General features: G+C 43.6%; 1 protein-coding gene across 2 annotated transcripts in view; it reads right to left on the bottom strand.

Annotated features, from left to right (window-relative positions):
• Slain1 (SLAIN motif family member 1) overlaps window positions 1-11,116 on the bottom strand; it is a 57,185-nt gene extending 46,069 nt beyond the window's left edge. For both annotated transcript variants that reach the window (XM_052732534.1, XM_052732533.1), the window contains exons 1-2: window positions 10,447-11,116; window positions 3,983-4,122 (exon numbers count right to left, since the gene is read on the bottom strand). In XM_052732534.1, the coding sequence (XP_052588494.1) occupies window positions 3,983-4,122; window positions 10,447-11,000 (694 nt within the window). In that variant the 5' untranslated portion in view covers window positions 11,001-11,116. The remainder of the gene's footprint in view (window positions 1-3,982; window positions 4,123-10,446) is intronic.
• Window positions 11,117-20,709: the final 9,593 nt, after the last annotated feature.

A 20,709-nucleotide genomic window follows, 5' to 3' on the forward strand; every position in this document is an offset into this window, starting at 1 on the left:
CTCAAGTCCTCTGGCTCCCTCTCAGCACAGGCAACTCCTTCTCCCTCCATTTAAACAAAAACAGATTTAACATCTGCAAACTCAAACAAACTCGTTAGGTACTAAACACAAACGAGGACAACTTACAAACGGGACAGGGAGCGATCACTATGGGGCCTGACACATGGGAAGTACTTAAACACATACAGCAGTTTGCAAGATGAGTTATTAAAATACCCAAGGGAAAAAAAAAGAAAACCAAGGATATTATAAAGTAAATAGAAACACGGGAATTTTTGACACTAATCTAGGAATTGAATACCCAGCCATCAGGAGTACCCAGAACAAACAGAGGGTGAGACAGGGAGCTTATAAAGAAATAAGGCAAGAAATGTTTGTGCAGCTAAAGTTTCCAGGTTTAAAGTGACACTGAATGAGCAAAACCAAGATATTAATGAATAAACTCAAAATGTCCCATATGCAGGATAATACTGTAAAGTACCCATGATCTTCTAAGTAGTAGGAACATAAGTAAAAAGAAAGAAAGCAGGCCAGTGTCAGAGTGACTCCAGCAGCAGTCCTGAAGGGGACTGGATGGAAAGCCTACTAAGTCCTCCAAGAAACACTCAACTTCGGACTCCAGGAGCAGCCCAGCAGCTGGGCGGGTGAACAGACAATACCATTGTCGCTTGCGTGAGTTCTCGTCCCTCCTGCCTACTTTCTTGCCTTTTCTCCTTCCAAGGGGCATTCCAATAAAAGAGGGAAATCTGGAAGAGGGACCTTACATCCGAGGCCACTGGGGAGAGGCCAGGAGAGTGTCCGGAATAAAGCAGAGGAGACCCCACCACAACGGCTGCTGAAGGCAATGGAGACCTGGTACTAAGAGGGCACAGCCAAGAACAAGAAACCAAAACCTTGGGCTCAGGGTCTACCCAGCGAGTCTGGAACAAACTAATGACAGAGACTAAGAAAACTAGCTAAGCATCTTTAGCACTAACTAAAAAGCAAGGTGGGATACGAATATGATGAAATATTGCAATACCTAGATACAAGCATTCCTATCATAAAAATATTCATGCATCCTATAATTAATAAAAAGCCAAATTGGAAAGCTATGCTAAGAAAACAAAGAGGGAGGTTGAAAAATTAAACCTCACAACTCAAAATCAAAAGCCCGTGTGTGTGTGTGTGTGTGTGTGAGAGAGAGAGAGAGAGAGAGAGAGAGAGAGAGAGAGAGAGAGAGAGAGAGAGAGAACGTGTATATAACAATAATTGAAGAGGAGGTCATGAATTTGAGAAAGAGTAGGGGACATAGAAGGAGTTGGGGAGAAAGGAAGGAAACAGTGGAAATGATGTAAATAGAGTATTCATGTGTGAAATTCTCAAAAAAATTAAAAATTTTAAAATGATACTGTAACTCAACAGCCATCTAACAAATGAGTTTTAAAAGGCATAAACAGAAAAACAAACAGCTTCTGTTAAATAATGCATCTAGGAAATAAGCAGAAAAAGCATAAGGCAATTTTCTGAAGCTAATTTTTCTGAAAATACTCATATGATTACTATTTTTCAAGCTGAAGAGATTATTTTATAAGGAATATGCTCATTTTAAAATAACCATCCAATAAACAACCTATCTCTTTTGCATAATGCAGAGGTAGGATTCAAGGTACTAATGCATGCCAGGCAGAATGCTACCAAGGAGCTTTATACCTCCACCCCACCACACCCCAGATCTGCAGCACAAATCAGCAAGTTATCTTATAATGGAATTACAGATCTTTGAAACAAAAGCATTTAGTCTCACAGCAAAAGTTTACAGATTAATAGACAAATTTAGTCAGGTACCAATTTTGGTTTTGAAAAATTAGCTCTCTCCCTAAAATGTTCTATAAAATTCAAAGCATGAATAAAAAAAATATCATTTCACTGCATGTCCTAATGACTTTACATCTGCCAATAAAAGCAAAATTTTAGATAATCCGACATCTGATCAAAAATATTAATGTGATTTATATTAAATTTACTAAATGTTTCTTCTCTTTCTCAAAACTCAACCCTGTAATCTAACTTGCGCCACAGTCAGCTGAAGCTGGGACTGCTACACTGTGGCCATGGTGGGCCACATCCCACTGCCTTCTGTTTCTGTGGTATCCAGCTGCCTTCTGTTTCTGTGGTATCCATCAGCTAAGAACTGTTTTTACATTTAAGAGGAAGGGGATGTCTCATGACATTAAAAAAAAATCTCTCTAAATTCTGACTTGTATCCATAAATAATGTGCCATTGGAACACAGCTCTGTTCACGTAATTGTAAATCTACAGTTGCTTCTGGGTGATGATTAAATGGCATAGTCACAACAGAGTGTGTAGTCTGAAAAACTTAAATCCATTACATGACCCTTTGCAGAAAAACCCTCATTGACCTCTGAGTTAAAGCACTGTAATTCTTGAATGTCAGTTGACTTTTGTTTCAAATTATTAAGCCACCACATTCACACAACAAAATGTCCATAAATCAAGGACTACTTGAGTAAGAAGATGAGACTCAGAGGGACTTGCTGGTTTTTTTGAGGGTCACGCTGTTGAGCAGGAGCAGAACTGATGCTAGATTCTTGGGATATCACAGGGTACCACACCACTAATGACCAGTGTTTACCCAAGTATATCCTTGCTCCTACGACCCTCTTCAACATGTTATCAATAAATCAATAGTTAAAATGGTAATGAAACATGCACCTTGATTCTATCTTCCCCAAACATTTAAGCTAGACTTCTGTTGATATTAACTTATGGCCATGCCAATACAGCAGTCCAGAATCTATGTACTGTTAAAGACTGGATCTCTGATGTCAGGGAGACCCCAGCTCTGACCCTGCCCCCTAATATCCTTCTGGCAATTCTATAAGTCACTCAGCTTCACTCTTCTCACCTCTACAGGTGAATAAAATCCAGGTGAGTGACCTACATCAGGTCAACATAAAGTACTGACTACCGAGAATTAAGAGGTGAAGACATTCTACCTATGCTTGTCTTCCATTCAAGTGTCTCAGAACCACCCATTATCCCTGATGAGCTTAAGAAGCAGTGTGTACACTTCAGTGTACCTAAGACTGATCCAGACCTTACCAGTGCAGATCACCCCTGCCCATCCCTCACATGTGCACATTCTTTACCCTGGAGAGGGCAGGACCTGGGATTTCAAGTTCAAATAGGCTCTAAGACGCGGTGAGTGGGTGCATGGGCAGAAAGGGCATGCCTGGAGAATGACCAGACAATGAGAGGTTAAAGAACAGGGCAAACATCCAAGCAATCCCAGCCTCGAGTTACTGAATACCCAGGAAAGGTAAGAGGCTACAAACCTCATTTCCTTAGTGTTTCTCCTATAACTCTGTCTCTCTCTCTCTCTGCTGTCTCTGTCTTCATCATCCATCTGTGTGTGTGTGTGTGTGTGTGTGTGTGTGTGTGTGTGTGTGTGTGTGTGTGTACTAATACTTCTACATCTGCTGGTATCAACCAGTTAACTAATGTTTCATACACTACTAGGATTAGTTCCTGGTTTATGGGGGTTAGGACAGACTTCCAGTTACACAACCAACTAAACAGGGAAGCAGAACATGATGTGGACTTCAATGAGTGAGTCCTTAGGTCTCAATAGACTCCCAGTTTTGACTTAGAATTGAGCCACAGACCCTAATTACCAATTAGAAGAGTGAAGACAGATCCGTTTCCTTTACTGACATGTTTCTGAAACAGGGAAAAAAAAAAAAAAAAAAAAACATGCTCCATATTATAAGCTAAAACTCTGGCTAAAAGTAGTCCCAAAACTCAATAGAGCCTACACTGAGGAATTCTTGTGTGTAATACAGGACAGAGGAATTGCATGCCACAACAGTCTACACTTCAGGGTAAGGGTTCTTCATCTGAATTCTACTCCCAAACCAGAAACAAAGCCAAGAGGAGGGCAGGGGAATTGGAGAAAGAAAGCAAACACGTTCACAGTACCTTGCTCCAGCCTGAAGCGCAGGGAGCGTCTGGCTGCTTCCATCTCAGGAGTTGGGTTATCCAGGACATGTCTGCACCACTGCAAAGGACTCAGGGCCTTCTCTGGTGAGGTGAATGTCTTTGAAGAGCCGATGTATAACCTTAAAAAAGGAAATCTACATTATAGGTATGATATAGATTAGAGAAAGCGTCTCTCTTCTGGAGGAAACAGCATGTACTGAACAGTTCCCATAGAGACAGAACCGAGTTTGATTGCTTCAAAGTCCCGAGAGTCATTTTTAACAGGCAAGTATCCCCAAATAGAATAGGTCACTTTCCCAAAGCCTGCTGAGAACTGCTTTAAAACACATCTAAAATCCTCCCAGCTCTGTTTGAGAGAAGCTTCTGCTACTCAACTGGCATCTTATGATCTCACTTGACATGTCTAGAAATAAATGCCATCTCTCTTGTCTGCAACAGAATCCTTCCAAGCTTCTGTGATTCTAACGAGCATCTATTCCTGAAACACCAAACTTTATCATTTACCATTCTGCTATCCTAGACAGGCACCTAACAGCTGGCCACCTGTTAGTGATATCAGTGGCTCACAAAGGTGGAAGCTGTCTTCTACTTTGGCAACTCACTCTAATAGTTTAGAGGCTAGCAAACAATTCCTTTGAAGGACTAGCTAGTAATGATCCTTGGTTTTGAGTTGTAACAACCTCTGTTACAACAACTCAACTATGCTGTTGTGGCCCACAAGCATCGCAGCCAGAATTTAACTAAAAAAGCATGACTTCATTCCTGTACACTCTAATTCCAGCATTGGGGAAGCAGAGGCAGGCAGATCTGTGCATTCAAGGCACTGTGATCTTTACAGTGAGTTCTAGAATGCTAGAGCTACATAGTAACACCTTGTCTCAAAAAAAAAAAGAAAAAAAGCAAACAAAAATTTAATACAGTGATCTTCACATTCTTTTATAAGTTCATTGCATCATTTAAAAGTCTAAAAAGCTATCTTTCTAGTCATACAAAGAAAGCAGCTAGGCTGACTTTCTCTTTGGTGACTCCTGTTAGAGATGCGAAACCTAAAATATCTAATTAATTTCACGGTAACTGCAATACATCATACTTTCCTTGGAGTGTGGCCCACAGTCCTGTATCCACTAAGCATCCATCACATTCCCTGGCGCCACCTCTGCCCTCCATTGACACAGGTGGGTAATATTCCCCTCTACCATTCCTTGCCCAGAGACTCCTGCTGTGTCCAGCACCAGGTACTTCTCTCTGGTCCAAATAAAGTTTAGTCTGGTCACTTGTTCTTATTCTTTGGTTTTTCAAACACAATTACTGGAGCATACAGCAGCTCCAGTTTTCTGACTCAGTAGGTTCAGGGTAAGTTCCGAGAATCTAAAGGTCTAACAAGTTCCCAGGCAATGACGGTATCTCTGGTGTCAAGGACACACTTGAGACACTGGGATAAACCAATCAGGGAATTTCACTGCCCCACTCTGCCCAGAGCCTTGTTCATACCCAAGCCTCAGATACAATCTACGCCAATCTAAACCAATCCAGGAATACAAATGGCATGTACATGCTGTTTATAGAAAATTAACTTAAATGGAGACGTAGAGAAAAGCTAAAAAGTAAAAATCTTAATTTAAAAATTAAAAAAAAAAACTACATACAAAGAAAAACTAAAGCTAGGAAGGAAGGCTGGTTGTTTGATTCTTCCAAATATCTAAAGAAAATACCAATTCTTCATAAGCTCTTCCACACAGGATGGATGACATCCTCATACATTCGTGTGGACAGAGCTTTCCTGACTCTATAGCCAGACAGAGATATTACAAGAAGGGGGAAAGTCTCTAATGACCACTATCACTCACGAACAGATGCAGAGTCTAAATATTTTAGCAAGCTGAGTCTCAACGTAGAGACACTTCATCATCACCACATGAAGTTTATTCCAGAAATGAAAGCTTAGTTTAACATTCAAACATCAATGTAACTTACTACTTTAGCTAAAATGGAAAAAAAAAAAAAACATGTGATGATCTCAATAGACAAAGGAAAAAGCATTTGACAGCCATTAAGAAAAAAAAAAACAAAAAACAGTAAAACTGGAAGCCGAGGAAACACCCTCAACCCAACTGAAGAGCTATTTAAAGATGCCGAGCATTCTAATGGGAAAAGATGAGCACTTCCCCAGAACAAAATGAGGACACTGGGCTCATCACGTCCAGTCAACGTTCCACAGAGGTTCTACCACTACAATCATGGAACAACTAGGGATATGTGTACTGAACAGAAGTAAACCTCTTTATTCACAGAAAACACCATCTCTTTAAAACGAGGGCGTCTAGTAGCAATGTTCGTAGGATGGTAGGTTTAACGGGCTTCGTGGTGCATCTGCACATACCAGCAACAAAATACTGACACTTTCACATTTGCCCTTTTTCATCTACAAGAGCATCTGGAAAACTGCCAAACACATGTAAATCTAACAAAAATGTGTACAAGATTCATACAACAGAGACCACAAAACCATTCTGAGAGAAATTAAAGACATAAATTAATAGAGGGATATATCTGGTTCAGAGACTAAATACTGTTAAGGTGTGGATGGTCCTTAAAGTTATCTTTATAATTAAAAAAATTCCAATAAAAATCCTAGTAGGGTGTGTGTGTGTGTGTGTGTGTGTGTGTGTGTGTGTGTGTGTGTAGAAAATGATTCTAAAATTCACATGGAAGTGGGAAGATGCTTTGACAGCCAAACAACTGTTCAAAGGCAGCAAAGCTGGAGAGCTGTCACACCTGCTGTCATACCTGGTGAATCAAGACAGAGCCACAGTAATGAAGACAGCTTAGTGTGGCATACAGGTAAATACAGCAACGGAAAAATCAAGTCCCCAAATGGAACCAACCCTAGAACAGGACATTTTAACAATGCAAAGAGGTCAATGGAGGATGGTCTTCTGAACAAATGATGTAGGAATGAGGATATTCATACGCAAAACTGAGCTCTAGACTTCATACTATATCCACAATTAACTAAAAAAGATATGAAACTAGAAACGGAAAAAGAAAAACCTTCTGTTAGAAACCGTAGGTGAAAGTCTGCGTCCCACGGTCGGCACCCATCCCTTCCCTGTAGTTTCTAAGACTGACATCATGCATGATCCAGAAAAATGAGAGGTACCAGGGGGGCTTACCAAAAATAAAATCTTTTCCCTTGGAAAACACTGCTAAAAGACTAAGGAGCAAACCATGTGTTTGGGGAAGATATTGCAAACCACGTGCCTGACAAAGAGCTTCGGTGTAGACTATATATACCCATTCCAGCTGTTGCTTCACGTACATAAGAAATAAAAATGAGGCATGCTGCAAACCTACCACGGAATCCAAAGGAAAGGCACACTACTGTGGCACTCCAGGGCGGGGACATGAGTTTACAGTGATACAGGAATTTGCAGTGTCCTGTGAACATTAGCAGATGGCTTGACATTTTTAAAGTAAACCTGATGGGCTACTTTTTCATTAAAAAAAAATGTTTAAAATGTTTCAACACGAAAATAATGTATAAAATGTTAAAAAAAAAAAGTTCAGTAAGTCAGGTGACCTCAAACTCTTTAAGTGTATCCAACTAATGATTCCTCTCTGTTTTTCCACCTGGGATCTCCTTCCATGTTTAAGGAAGGGACTCCACAAACAGTGTCCACAGAAGCTCTTATAAAGCAATGAAGAACTAATTCTTATTATTTGCCAACATATTTGATGGATAAAGTTAAATTTCCTTTAATTTAGATTTCCTTCAAACCACAGTAAGGGCTAATATGCTGGTCTCACTAAATAGTTCTTTTTAAAACTTATTTCAATGCTCTTTGGATTTTTTAATTGACAAAACAGAGTAAAAAGCTAGTCAACCATATGCTAATAATTGAATAACTGTGGTAAAAGCCCATTCAAAAGAAACAAATATAAAAACTATATTTGACATAGGTACTATCTGTAACCAGGTAAACAGCAACACTATAATAAACTTGAGAGCCCATTATGGTATCACATGCCTATAATTCCAGCACTTAGAACGCAAAAGGAGCAAGGTATGAACTCCAGGGCTAGCCTGGGCTACAGTGTGAGACCTTATCTCAAGAAAGACAAAATAATATTAATGATAATAGTAGATTTTTTTTTTTTTGGTTGGTTTTTCGAGACAGGGTTTCTCTGTAGTTTTGTGCCTTTCCTGGAACTCACTTTGTAGACCAGGCTGGCCTCGAACTCACAAAGATCCTCCTGCCTCTGCCTCCCGAGTGCTGGGATTAAAGGCGTGCGCCACCATCGCCCGGCAATAGTAGATTTTTAATTATGCCATATTTTAAAAGGATTGATCCTTTGTACTTCTACCAAAATTGTAAAATTTCTTCCCACTGTTTAGTTAGGTACATCATCATTTTAAAAAAGCAAAGCTCAAATGATTTGAAATTGGCATAAGGATTTACAGGCATCAGTGAAACATAAAAGCCACTGCAAGACCATTTTTCAATACTATATTCAGGCTGAAAGACATTTAGGCTTTACACACACATACAAACAAAAAAGTAGTTTAGAAAGAATGGCTTAAAGTTCCAGGGAATGCTGAGCTGTTAGAGCAGACAGACACAGGCTACCCACACAGTTCCCAGAAGCAGAGTCAAGGCAGAGGATAGAGGCACCCACAAAAGGTTTATTACAAATCTATGGCTTTTTATTCTCAAATCAAAGTAGTTGATGATTAAAGTTTACATGTTTAAAACTTAAAAAGTTTAGCTGCCATGTAGAGTGTAAAAGAAAAGGAAATATTGTCGTTCCTAATACCACACCAGTAAGATTCTCCATCTCCCATTTCCCCTCTATGCAACTGTGTCACAAGAGCACAGAATGAGAAAACCCGATTTTCTTAAATAAAAGCACCAAAGACACAAAAAATGATGCAATTCTTCATCGTGCCACTGTTATCCAGAAATGAACACTGCTCAGTTTCCCTGCAGAACCCAAGTTCCACTTTATCTAACCACTCCTGCTGCACGTCTAGCGACCAAGGCAACCATAGCAGAAGTCCTCTCGAAGGACAAGCGTTCCTTGACCGGGCAGCAGGAAAACATAACAAGGGGTCTAGAGATCAGTCCCCTCCAAAAAGTACCAACTCGTGGGGCACAGACACACAGCTAACCAGATACCCACTGAATAAATGCTTCAGGTCCAGACCATCCTTATAATCAACCTTGAAAGTTTCTAAAATTAGGTAAGAAAGTTTCTCTAACAGCACACAGTTAGGGTTGCTATTGCTGTGATGAAACACTGACCAACAGCAACTTCGGGAGAAAGGGATTTACCTAGCTTACACTTCCACATCACTGTTCATCATCAAAGGAAGTCAGGACAGGAACTTAAACAGTGCAGGAGCCTGGAGGCAGGAGATGATGAAGAGGCCATGGAGGGGTGCTGCTTACTGGCTTGCTCCTCATGGCTTGCTCAAACTGCTTTCTTATAGAAACCAGGACCACCAGCCCAGGGATGACACCACCCACAATGGGCTGCTCCCCTCCCCCAATCAATCACTAAGAAAATGCCCCACAGGCTTGCCTATAGCCTGATTTTATGGAGGCATTTTATTAATTGATGGTACCTCCTCTCTAATGACTCTAGCCTATGTCAAGTTGACATAAAACTGGCCAGTAAAAGTACTTTTCTTCAATCTGGTTTCATTTTTAAGATTAAAGGAAATTCCTAAGTTAAATTTTTTTTTTTTTTTTTAAAGTAAGTAGTGCCTCCATCTGCTCACTCCATTCCCTAACAAGTCTTCGCTTCCGACACCATTCCTGACATGGGAGGGTAGCACATCTTTAATAATCAAATCAGTATCTGAGAGGTTATCAGTGAAATCACAGAGAGAGGGCACACATAACTGCACAACTCAACTGCAAGAGCTGATGTCTGAGAAGAGACCCCTCACTGGGTGTCTTTGGATGCTACCAAGGAGGGCTGCACACCAATCCTGTCCAACATTCGTTTGAAAGGAAAGAGCAGTAAGCAGGGGAAGGCAGAAGCCAAACCTTCCCACAACACACACACACACACACACACACACACACACACACACACACACACACACACACACACACACACACACACACACGGGGATAAAGAGCGGGACCGAACGACAGGATGACATGAGTTGTGCAGTTAAGGCTAACGAGGCGCTTGGGACCCGGTAATCAGCAAAGAGCAGAACACAAGGCAGATGGCGGGGATCATCAGTTCCTCCCCAGTCCCCAGTTGGACCAATTGACGCTATCAGAAAACAGGTTTCTGCCTTCATGCAAAGCTTCAGCCCAGGGCTTGGCACCTGCTAGGCCGCTGGGTCCCCTTCCTCCCACGCCCCGCCCCGCATCCTGGGCCTCAGAACTCCGGGTCTGGGGGACCGCGGCGGAGCTCGTCAATACCAGGTGTAGTCGTCCTCCTCGCTCCAGGCGGCCAAGCTCTCCAGGTCCAGCGGCTCCACCTCATCCAGCAGCGTTGGAGGCGGCAACGGCGGCGTGGGGGCTTCCCCCGGCGGGGTCCCCGCGGTCCCCGGTTCCGGGCTGCCACCCCCGCTGAAGAAGCCCGCCGCCGGCTTGGAGTAGACGAAGGGCGCGTCTGCGGGCGGCAGGCTGCAGAGCAGGGAGGGCGCAGGGCTGGGCAGGCAATAGGTACCCGGGAACGCGGGGCCCAGCGCCCCCGGGCCCGAGGAGGTCGTGCCGCCCGGGGCCCTGTGCGGGGTGAGCGGGCTGCAGGCCCCGGCTGGCGGCGGCGCGGAGGGCGGCGGCGGCGGCAGCAGCAGCAGGTGCGGGGCGGCTGCCGCACTGGCCGCCCGGCTGCGCAGCTGCTCGTTCTGCTTCTCCAGCTTGCGCACCAGCTCCTGCAGCTTCTTCACCTCCAGCTCGGCGTTCACCACCGGCCCGGAGCCCGCGCCGGAGCCCGCCCCGGGCGAGGCGCATTTCACCTGCTCCGCCATCATCGTGGGAGCCTCGAGCGCCGCGGCGAGGAGGCGACGGGGGCCCAGCTCGCGCCGCCGACCAGCATCAGCACCAGGCAGGGCCCAGGCTCGGGCCGAGGCGGCGGCAGCAACAGCAGCAGCAGCCGAGCAGCTCTGCACCGGGCTCTGCTCTAGCGGCTCCGGGTTTTAGCCGCGGCCCCGGGGCGGGGCGGGGCGCGAGGGGCGGAGCCTGTGGGGATGGCTGTGTCGAGGGGGCGGGACCTGCGGCAGGGACCCGCCCTGGGCATCCGCATGCACACACGCCACCTAACCCCAGGTGCCTGATTGGACCTGGCCTGAACTTCCCGCCGCTCGCACTTCCTCCCGCTTCAGGCCAGAGAGCCCCCCAGCTGAAGGCGGGATCTAAAGAAGTCGCTGCAGGTGCCTGCAGCTAAGAGAAACGTACCCTGGGCCAAGGGCTTGCTCTCTTACAAGAGCACTGTTAGACTTCACCGTACTTCCACGAGCTATATAAAGCCTATAGAAAACAGAAGGTCTGGGGAGCCTGACGTTGAGACTCCCTAAACAGACTCAGAGTAGAAAGGCTTTGAAAAGATGCAGCTCGGGGCAGTATTGGGTAGCACAGAAACAAAATGGTGGGACAGGGGAGGCTGAGGAGGGAAAGTAAGACATTCCTGTCACTAAAAGGGAGAATGGGCAGCTGCAAAAAAGCCAGGTGTTCACTTCAGCCTATCTAAAATAGCCATATTTGGACTATCTCCTGGACCAGTCTTTCACCATCAAACGGGAGTTCCGTTTTCATATTCTTTCACATTAGACAAAAGATCTGAGCATCCCCTGTGTGCTCCACTCTGTTCTAAGAGCTGGCTTTTCGAGCAAAGTGGACAGACAAAAGCCAGTGCAGGGACAAATAATAGCAAAACTGTAGAGTGCTCCATCCGTTACATAATTTACACTACCAAAGTCAGGCGTGCCTGAGCAGGAAGAGGAAGGTTCTAATATCACCTGCTTTTTTTTTTTTTAAAAACTTCTTGGAAACCACGCTTTTTATTTATTTTTCAACAACAAAAAAATGCTTTTAAGCAGGCAAATTGAATCGTTTTGTTCAGTTAATGTTGACTTAGCATTTTGCGTGTTTAACACAAAGGAAAGCCTGACGTTATGTTTCGGGAAAAATCCACACCGCTGGTTCTCATCCTCAGCCAGTATCCTCTCTGGTGAAGGGCCTCGCTCGGGTACTGTACACACAGTGTCGATGAAAACATATCACATATCTCTGTGGTATGGCTAGGATGTTGCATCTAGTGGTTTTTAATTTGACCCTGTGCCTTACTGCTCAGAAACAGGGTGTCTTCTGAGTTGTCAAACTTCATCTCTAAATTTGTGTGTATGTGCAAGGTGGGTGTTCTGAATTTAAGTTGGCTGGCAAGAGCTGCATAAGTTATATGTATGGTAACTACCCTGAAGTTTCCTTCCCTGGAATCCCAGCTGACCATCAGACCCCTGAACCACCTGTATCTCCCCTCACCTTTCCAAGTTTCCTTCTATCTTTTTGAGTGTGATGGTTATTACTAAAACCTGGAGAAGTGGAGCAATACTATCGAAACTCCTAAGTGAAGACTCTATTGAAGGATTTTTCCCGCATGCTCAGTGGCAGATGCGGGCAGCAGTATCCCTGAAACACAAAGAAAGAGAGAGGACAGACACAATGAGAACAAAGAGCTGCTGGGTTTCCACATCCGTGAAAGAAACTGGGAGCCAGCACATACTAGTGAAGACAACAAGAATTACCAAGGAAAGAAGAGCAGTCGTTTTTACTGCCAAATTCATATGCTCTAAAGAAGCAGGGAAATAAACAGCCCTCCCCTCCTGCACTGACTCTTTATGGTCTATAGAACACATCCCAGAAAACAGAACTCAGGCTATAGAACTGTTCTTTTTTTTTTTTTTTTTTTTTAAAGTATCAATTATTGTCAAAATGTTTTGCTGTTTGCAGGAAAGCATACTTGAAATTTTAAGCGCGGAAAAGAGGGGGAACATTTTCTTAGGGGTTCTGCAGGCTTGGTTTCTCCTTGCTTTTCAAAGGTGAAATAATTCATGCTCAAGAGAAATGTTAGATTTTTTTTCTGCTAAAGCTCTTTTCTCCCCATCAGAGAACTGTGCGTGTATACATGCTAATGGCACTCAAAATGCACACTGCACTGATTTTACGTCGAGATCCCCAGGGTGCCTACCTCTTTAACACATAATTGGAGAGGTTGATGGTGTCAAGGTTTTAATTAAGCAGTCTTGATTTTTTTTATTTTGATGCAAATTTCAAGCTGTGTCCTTTGAAAGAAATTGCATACATAGCTGCTCAACTTATTTTTAGTATTTTAAATGAAATGAAAAGGTGGTTTCAGAGTATACAGAGAAGACATCTACATGAAAATGCATGTCTCATTAAAAACTTTATGGGAAACATCCATACATCACAAACTCAAAACCGGATAAAGAAATGCATATTTTCCGATAGTCCTTATTCATGACGCTTTAAAGATCACACAAGGTCCCTGAAGTTAGTTAAAAACTAAAATTAACTTAGTCACCTGTAACTCTGATGGTATCTACAACTATCAATTACCAGTTCAGCCACTTATCCAGCAACAGACTGGCACCAACAGCATGTGCTGCCTAGTTCATGTCAATTTGACACAAGCTAGAGTCACTGAGGAAGAGGGAGGGTCAGTTGAGAAAATGCCTCCATAAGACTGTGCTGTTGGCAAGTCTGTAGAGTGACTGATGCGGTAGGGCCCATCTCATTGTTGGGGGTGCCACCTCTGGACTGGTGGTCCTGGGTTCTATAAGAAAGCAGGCTGAACAAGCCAGTAAGTGATGGAGAAGTACAAGCCAAACAAACCCTTTCCTCCCCACGTTGCTGTTAGTCCTGGTATTTCATCACAGCAATAGTAATCCTCAATAAGATACAGCATGGTATCTTCTTGAACATATGAGTAGAATTCCTTAAAAAAATCTAGAGACACCCTGCCTGTTGTTATCCTAGTTTTACAAAAGAGCCAGGTGCAGTTACTTGCCCAAGTTTAGCCATGAAAACAACAGCCATCCTCAACAGTTCCTACTGGCCCAGTGACTCTCCTCTTTGTTCTGCATAAATTCACGACCATGGAAATGAACATTCACCTGAAGCGTAAACTGAAGATCAAGGATCTCCACCTTTTTTTTCAAGTTGACAATACAGAGGACGATGCCTCATTGAGTCTGCCTCGTACTGGAAATGCCTGCTATCCATACAGGAAAGAGTAGAATGCTGTCCATCTCGAGGCCCATGTGGTCTCACAGTGTGCCATGGGGTGGCCAGCACATGGCAAAGAAACACTGAAATACTTAAAAAAAAAAAAAAAAGATGAATAAGTAAATTCCCCAGTTGTATCTAGAATTGAGATCAGAACCTAATTAGTTATTTGCATATGCCCCATTTATCATGTAGTAGCAACATGGGAAGATAAGAAGGCTTTTTGTAGACCCATGGTAATTGATTACATCACATATGACTCAGACAGAACTAGAAAAACCCTTGCTACATTGAATGTGCTGTGTTTTAAAGTAAGGGGGTAATACAGAGAGAAATGAGTACATCAATAATACTCTGTGTTTGGGTTGCATGTCTTAACCTCACTCAACACTCCTGCTTAGACTCATGTCAAAAAGTCATGTAATTATACCCTATAAAGCCATACAGTAGTGCTTACAGTAAGAGTAATAGTGATAATAATTGTCTGTTTCTTTGGCAAGCTATACTTTTAAAAGCCCCTTTCAATAAATACTTATTATATGTCTATTATGTTTAAGTCGCAGTAGTATATAATTTTTAAAAAGTGAGTAAGACAGTGTCTCCACTAAGACCTTATCTAGTGAGGAAATCAGGACACAGATGACTAACTATAGCTCAAGACCCGGTGTGACAAGTATAAGTGAAAACAAGTCAGCAGTGTAGGAGGTGGCCAAACACAGCCATTTTAGTTTGGGTAAGGTGGCATGCAGTGAGAGACATGACTTCATCTTGTCCCTTCCATCCAACTGGAAAGTGTTAAGACAAGTACGATATCCATTAGTCAGGATCCGGATGCATCCATTCAACAAAACAGTGAGGCTGTAGCTCCCAGATCTCAGTACTAAATTCTCAGTATTGTTTCCTCGGTGCTCACTTTGCTTTTGTTCTTAAAAACTCTCATTTCTACCATTGTCCTGAGAAAGAAATTGTATATAGTTTTTCTTAAGAGCATGTATTGGTCCTTACTAACTACGTATGTATGAACTCATCTGATCATCAAACAACCCGTAGAGTGGTCGTTATTCTACTCATAAATGAGGAACTTGAGACACAGGGAGGTGAACTGGCCCAGTGCTTACTTGGTGAATAAGTAGGAGTCATAGTGAGGCAGCCTCACCTAGCTTCTACCTGAGAGCCCAAGTTCCTAGACCATGATATCTCTCCTTGGGTCTTTGGAATCTCTGGCAGAGCTTTCTGATTTGGTGTCTGTCTTATTTCGGGTTACTGTTGCTATGATGAAACACCATGACAAAAAGTAAGTTGGGGGTGGGGGTTATTTGGCTTCTGCTTCTGCATTCATAGTCCACCACTGAAGGAAGTCAGGACAGTCACTCAAGCTGAAAGGAGTTGATGCAGAGACCACAGAGCAGTGCTACTCACTGGCTTGCTCCCCATGGCTTACTCAACCTGTTTTCTAATAGACCCCAGGACCACAGGCCCAGGGATGGCCCCACCCACAATCGGCTCAGCCCTCCCCCATCAATCACTAATTAAGAAAAATGTCCTGCAGGCTTGCCTACAGCCCAGTCTTCTGGAGGCATTTTCTTAATTGAGGTTCCCTCCTCTCAGATGACTTGAGCCAGTGTCAAGTTGACATAAAATTAGCCAGCACAGTCTCCATCACCTGCAAAGAACAACTACTGCAAACTCAGTGGCCAGGGCTGCCTTGAACAAAGGGATGGGGAGGTATTCCTGGAACTTTGAAGGTCACCAGCATAGATTAGAGAAGAGCCAGCTTCTAAGATCTACAAAGTTGCCAGTGTAGACACAATGCTGAGACAGTCAACGACTCCTCACTGTCACTCAGTGCTCAATTCTGAGCAGATGACAAGGATGGTATAAGTCATCTCTACACTCTTTCCCATGTCTGGACATTAGAGCTCTTTACATGCTAATACCTCTCTTAAACATGCCCCAGAGAAACATGATCCACCCAAAGAGGTGTCACACTGGGTGGGAAAATGTTTTATTGAAATTATTTTTAAAATATTTTATCTTAAAATTATTTTATAATTTATATAATTATATATAAGATATATAATAAAATAGTTTTAAATTAAAACTATATAAGTACATACACTTTTAAAAAGAGTCAGAAATGTTTTTTGCCTAAAACAAATAGGCTTTTTTTTTTTTTTGGACTGGGGTTTTCTCTTCTTGAAAATAAGTACCTAAGATTGCTAGAAACCATGAAGAATAGCAATATACTTAAAGCATCTTTAAAATATGCACATACCTAAATACCGCGTGCTCATATTTCGTATGCAGAATAGGGGTGCCGCTGTATGTGTGGGGGGTTGAGGGAGGGAGGTAGAGAAGGAGGGAGAGAGATAGAGACGAAAATTGATAGGGAACCATGAGCCATGAGGGAGAAGGATGTCTTTTTTTGTTTTTCATTTTACATACCAGCCACAGTTCCCCCTCCTTCCCCTCTTCTACTCCCCCGGCCCCCCTCCCACCCCCCGGCCCCTCACCTCCTCACCCCCCCACCCCCGCATCCCACTTCTCACTCACTCCTCAGAGAGGGTAAGGCCTCCCATGGGGAGTCAACAAAGTCTGGCAGATCAAGTTGAGGCAGGACCCAGCCCCTCCCTGCTGCGTCAAGGCTGAGCAAGGTATCCCTCCATAGGGAATGGACTCCAAATCCAGTTCATGCACCAGGGATAAGTCCCGGTCCCACTGCCAGGGACCCCACAAATAGACCAAGCCACACAACTGTCACCCACATTCAGAGGGCCTAGTTAGGTCCCCTGCAGGCTTCTCAGCCCAGAGTCCTTGAGCTCCCAGTAGCTCAGGTCAGCGGTCTTTGTGGTTTCCCCCGTCATGATCTTGACCCCCTGCTCATATAATCCCTCCTGCCTCTCTTCAACTGGACTCCGGTGCTTGGCTGTGGATCTCTGCTTCCATCAGTCACTGGATGAAGGTTCTATGATGACAGTTAATGTAGTTATCAATCTGATTACAGGGCAAGGCCGGTTCAGGCACCCTCCCCTTTGCTAGGAGTCTAAGCTGGGGTCATCCTTGTGGATTTCTGGGAGTTTCCCTGGCACCAGGTTTCTCCCTATCCTCGGGATGTCAGACTTTGTTGACTCCCCATGGGAGGCCTTACCCTCTCTGAGGAGTGAGTGAGGAGTGGGATGGGGGGATGGGGGGAAAAGGATATGTTAGGATAAGGGGTAAAAGAAAGGGAATGGAACCCATCCCACGTGAGAGCTGAAGGGAGGACTGTTCGGTGGGGAGAAGGAAACCTGCAAGCCGGGAAGGAAGGCAGGAAGGGCGCGTGGAGGGGCATGAATAAGAGCACAGTAAGATGAGACACGATGTATATAAAAGTGCCACAATAAAACGCACCACTTTAGCCTAAGTTAAAAACGGATTCAGGATAAATAAAGCAACACTCTTCCCAGTAGCGAAGCTACATAATCAGCCACTGTCAGCAGAGGAATGGGTAAAGTATGGTCCTTGTACACAAGGGGGAATTGTTCATCCATAAGGAGAGAAAGTCCCAAATTTTGAAGGAAAAAGATAGAAGTGGCCAGTACAGTGTTCAGCAAAGTAATATAGGCGTAGAAGGACGAGGACCACAGAATTTGTCTCTCATCTGTAAGAACTATATAGCATGGAAGTGAAAGAGGGAGGGAGCCCGGAGGAGAGAGAAGAGAGTGGAGAGGGGAGGAGAGAGCGGGGACAAGATAGGGGAGAGATCATCATCGACGGAATAGAGGCACACTGTGCCCAGTCGAAGACGTCACAGAGAAATTCATTAGCTTAGTGAGCTTCGGGGGAGTTGTTCTGGGTTGAGTTTTGGGTGTGGGTTTTTTTTTGTTTTTTTTGTGTGTGTGTGTGTGTGTGTGTGTGTGTGTGTGTGTGTGTGTCTGTGTGTGTGTGTGTCTGTGTGTGTGTGTGTGTGTGTGTGTGTGTCTGTGTGTGTGTGTGTCTGTGTGTGTGTGTGTGTGTGTGTCTGTGTGTGTGTGTGTGTGTGTGTGTGTGTGTGTGCCACATGTATGCAGGTGCCCTTGTAGGCCAGAAGAGGGCTTTGGATTCCCTGGAGCTGGAGTGACTGGTGGTCGTGAACTGCTGGGAATAGGTGCTGAGACCTGAACCTAGGTCCTCTGCAGGAACAGCAAGTACTCTCGACCACTGAGCCATCTCTCCAAGTTTTTACAATCAGTGTGAGCTGGTAAATAAATAAAAATTACCTTAATTTCTTTCAAAGTTTAGCAATATAGGACAGAATGACTTTGGCATAATTTGAGTCTTGCTGAAGAAAAATGCTATTTACACCACCATAGGGGATGGGTTTAAGGTGTGGAAGGTATTACCTTAAACACAAACTGTTTTCATGTCTTCACAAAATGTTCCTCTCATCTCAACAGTCTATGTAGTGGAATTTTCACTCACTCAGAGAATTAGTTCTCTATCTTAGGAAAAGATGACTTAAGACAAGAGAGCAAAAGGCTGCCCAGTCATCGTGTTCCAGGAGTCAGTGTTTGTTCAAGGGAGTGTACACACTCTGTACACATAATTATTTTCAAAAAACAATAATAATAAGATTATAATAAGATGATGTGCATTGAAGTTATCATCTGGGAGCGGCCTTGGTGTCCACAGAGATGTATTATAATCCTGTCACAGAAAGTCTGCACCATCACGCCTAAGGACATGTCGTTTGAGTGAGAATGTCCCTCATAGGCTCAGATGTTTGTGTCCTTGGTCCCCAGCTAGTGGTGCTCTTTGAATAGGTTAGAAGGTGTGGCCTTGCTGGAGGAAGTGTGTCACTGAGGGTGGGGTCTGAGATTCCAAAGCCTTGCGCCCTTCTCAGGGCAGTCTTCATATGCTGCTCGTGAGCCTTCACCTTCTACTCGAACTGCCACGTCTGCTGCTTCTTTTCATGATTCCCCACTGTGACAGCCTCTTTCCCTCTGAAACTACAGCCAAATGAACCCTTCTTTCTATGCCTTTCTTTGGTCATAGTGTTTTATCACAGCAACAGAAAGAACTAGCACAGACAGCCAATCACTGTACAGTGACGTTTTGTTCAACAGTGAACTGTATTACTATAGTGGTCCCATAAGATGATGTCATTACGTGACACTGCCATCTTAGTTTCTGTAAATGCATTTATATGATACTTTCCCAGTGATGAAATCATCATAAAATACATTTCCCAAGACAAATCCCTATTATGAAGCAGTATATGGCAGTATGTCCTTGTTTTTTTGTTTTGTTTTGTTTTGTTTTTATCTTCGGAAATAGCTTGTTACCAGAAAGAATGATATGTATTCATTGCTGTAGGATGCTTTATGAAAAATATGATCGCCTTTCCCAAAACAGAATTGAAGCTTGAAGATAATTGGCTCTGGGAAATAGAGAATAACCAATCAGATGTGATAGGAGAGAATTCATAACAGGAGAGTTTTAAAGCTTTACACCCTTAAGCTTCTGTCTTTGGACTCTGGACTTAGTTTGGTGAAATGTAAAAGGAATTTTTACTAGCACATGGAAAACAATATCTGGAAGTTCCCAGATGCTACTTGAAAGCAGAAAAGAGAGCAAACAAAAATAATACATACTGATCTTAGGATTTCTATTGCTATGATGAAACATCATGACCAAAAAGCAAGCTAGGGAGAAAAGGGTTTATTGGCTTACACATCCACATTGTAGTCCATCACTGAAGGAAGTGAGGACAGGAACTCAAATAGGGAAGGAATCTGGAGGTGGGAACGACACAGAGGCCATGGAGGGGTGCTGCTTACTGGCTTGTTTTCCATGACTTGCTCAGCCTGCTTTCTTATAGAACCCAGGACCATCAGCTCCATCCACAATGGGCTGGGCCCTCCCCCATGAATCACTAATTAAGAAAATGCCCTACCAGCTTACCCACACCGTGATCTTTTGGAGATATTTTCTCAATTGATTCTCCCTCCTCTCTGCTGTGGATATCGCTCTGTATAAATAAAATGCTGATTGGCCAATAGCCAAGCAGGAAGTATAGGCGGGATAAGCAGAGAAGAGAATTCTGGGAACAGGAAGGCTGAGTCAGGAGATGCTGCCAGCCACCGCCATGAGTACCAACATGTAAGATACTGGTAAGTCACGAGCCATGTGGCAAGGTATAGATTTATAGAAATGGGTTAATTTAAGATGTAAGAATTAAATAACAAGAAGGCTGCCATGGCCGTACTGTTTGTAAGCAATATAAGTCTTTGTGTGTTTGTGGGTCTGAGCGGCTGCGGGACCGGCAGGTGAGAGAGATTTGTCCTGACCATGGGCCAGTCAGGACTAGAGAAAACTCCAGCTACACCTCTCTGATGAGCCTAGCTTGTGTCAAGTTGACATAAATTTAGCTAGTAAAACTGATCCCTTGTCAACTTGACATACGAACACATCACTTTT

The sequence above is a fragment of the Peromyscus californicus genome, unplaced genomic scaffold (assembly GCF_007827085.1).
Source record: "Peromyscus californicus insignis strain IS unplaced genomic scaffold, ASM782708v3 Scaffold_12__1_contigs__length_115047231, whole genome shotgun sequence".
NCBI classification, from domain to species: Eukaryota; Metazoa; Chordata; class Mammalia; order Rodentia; family Cricetidae; genus Peromyscus; species Peromyscus californicus.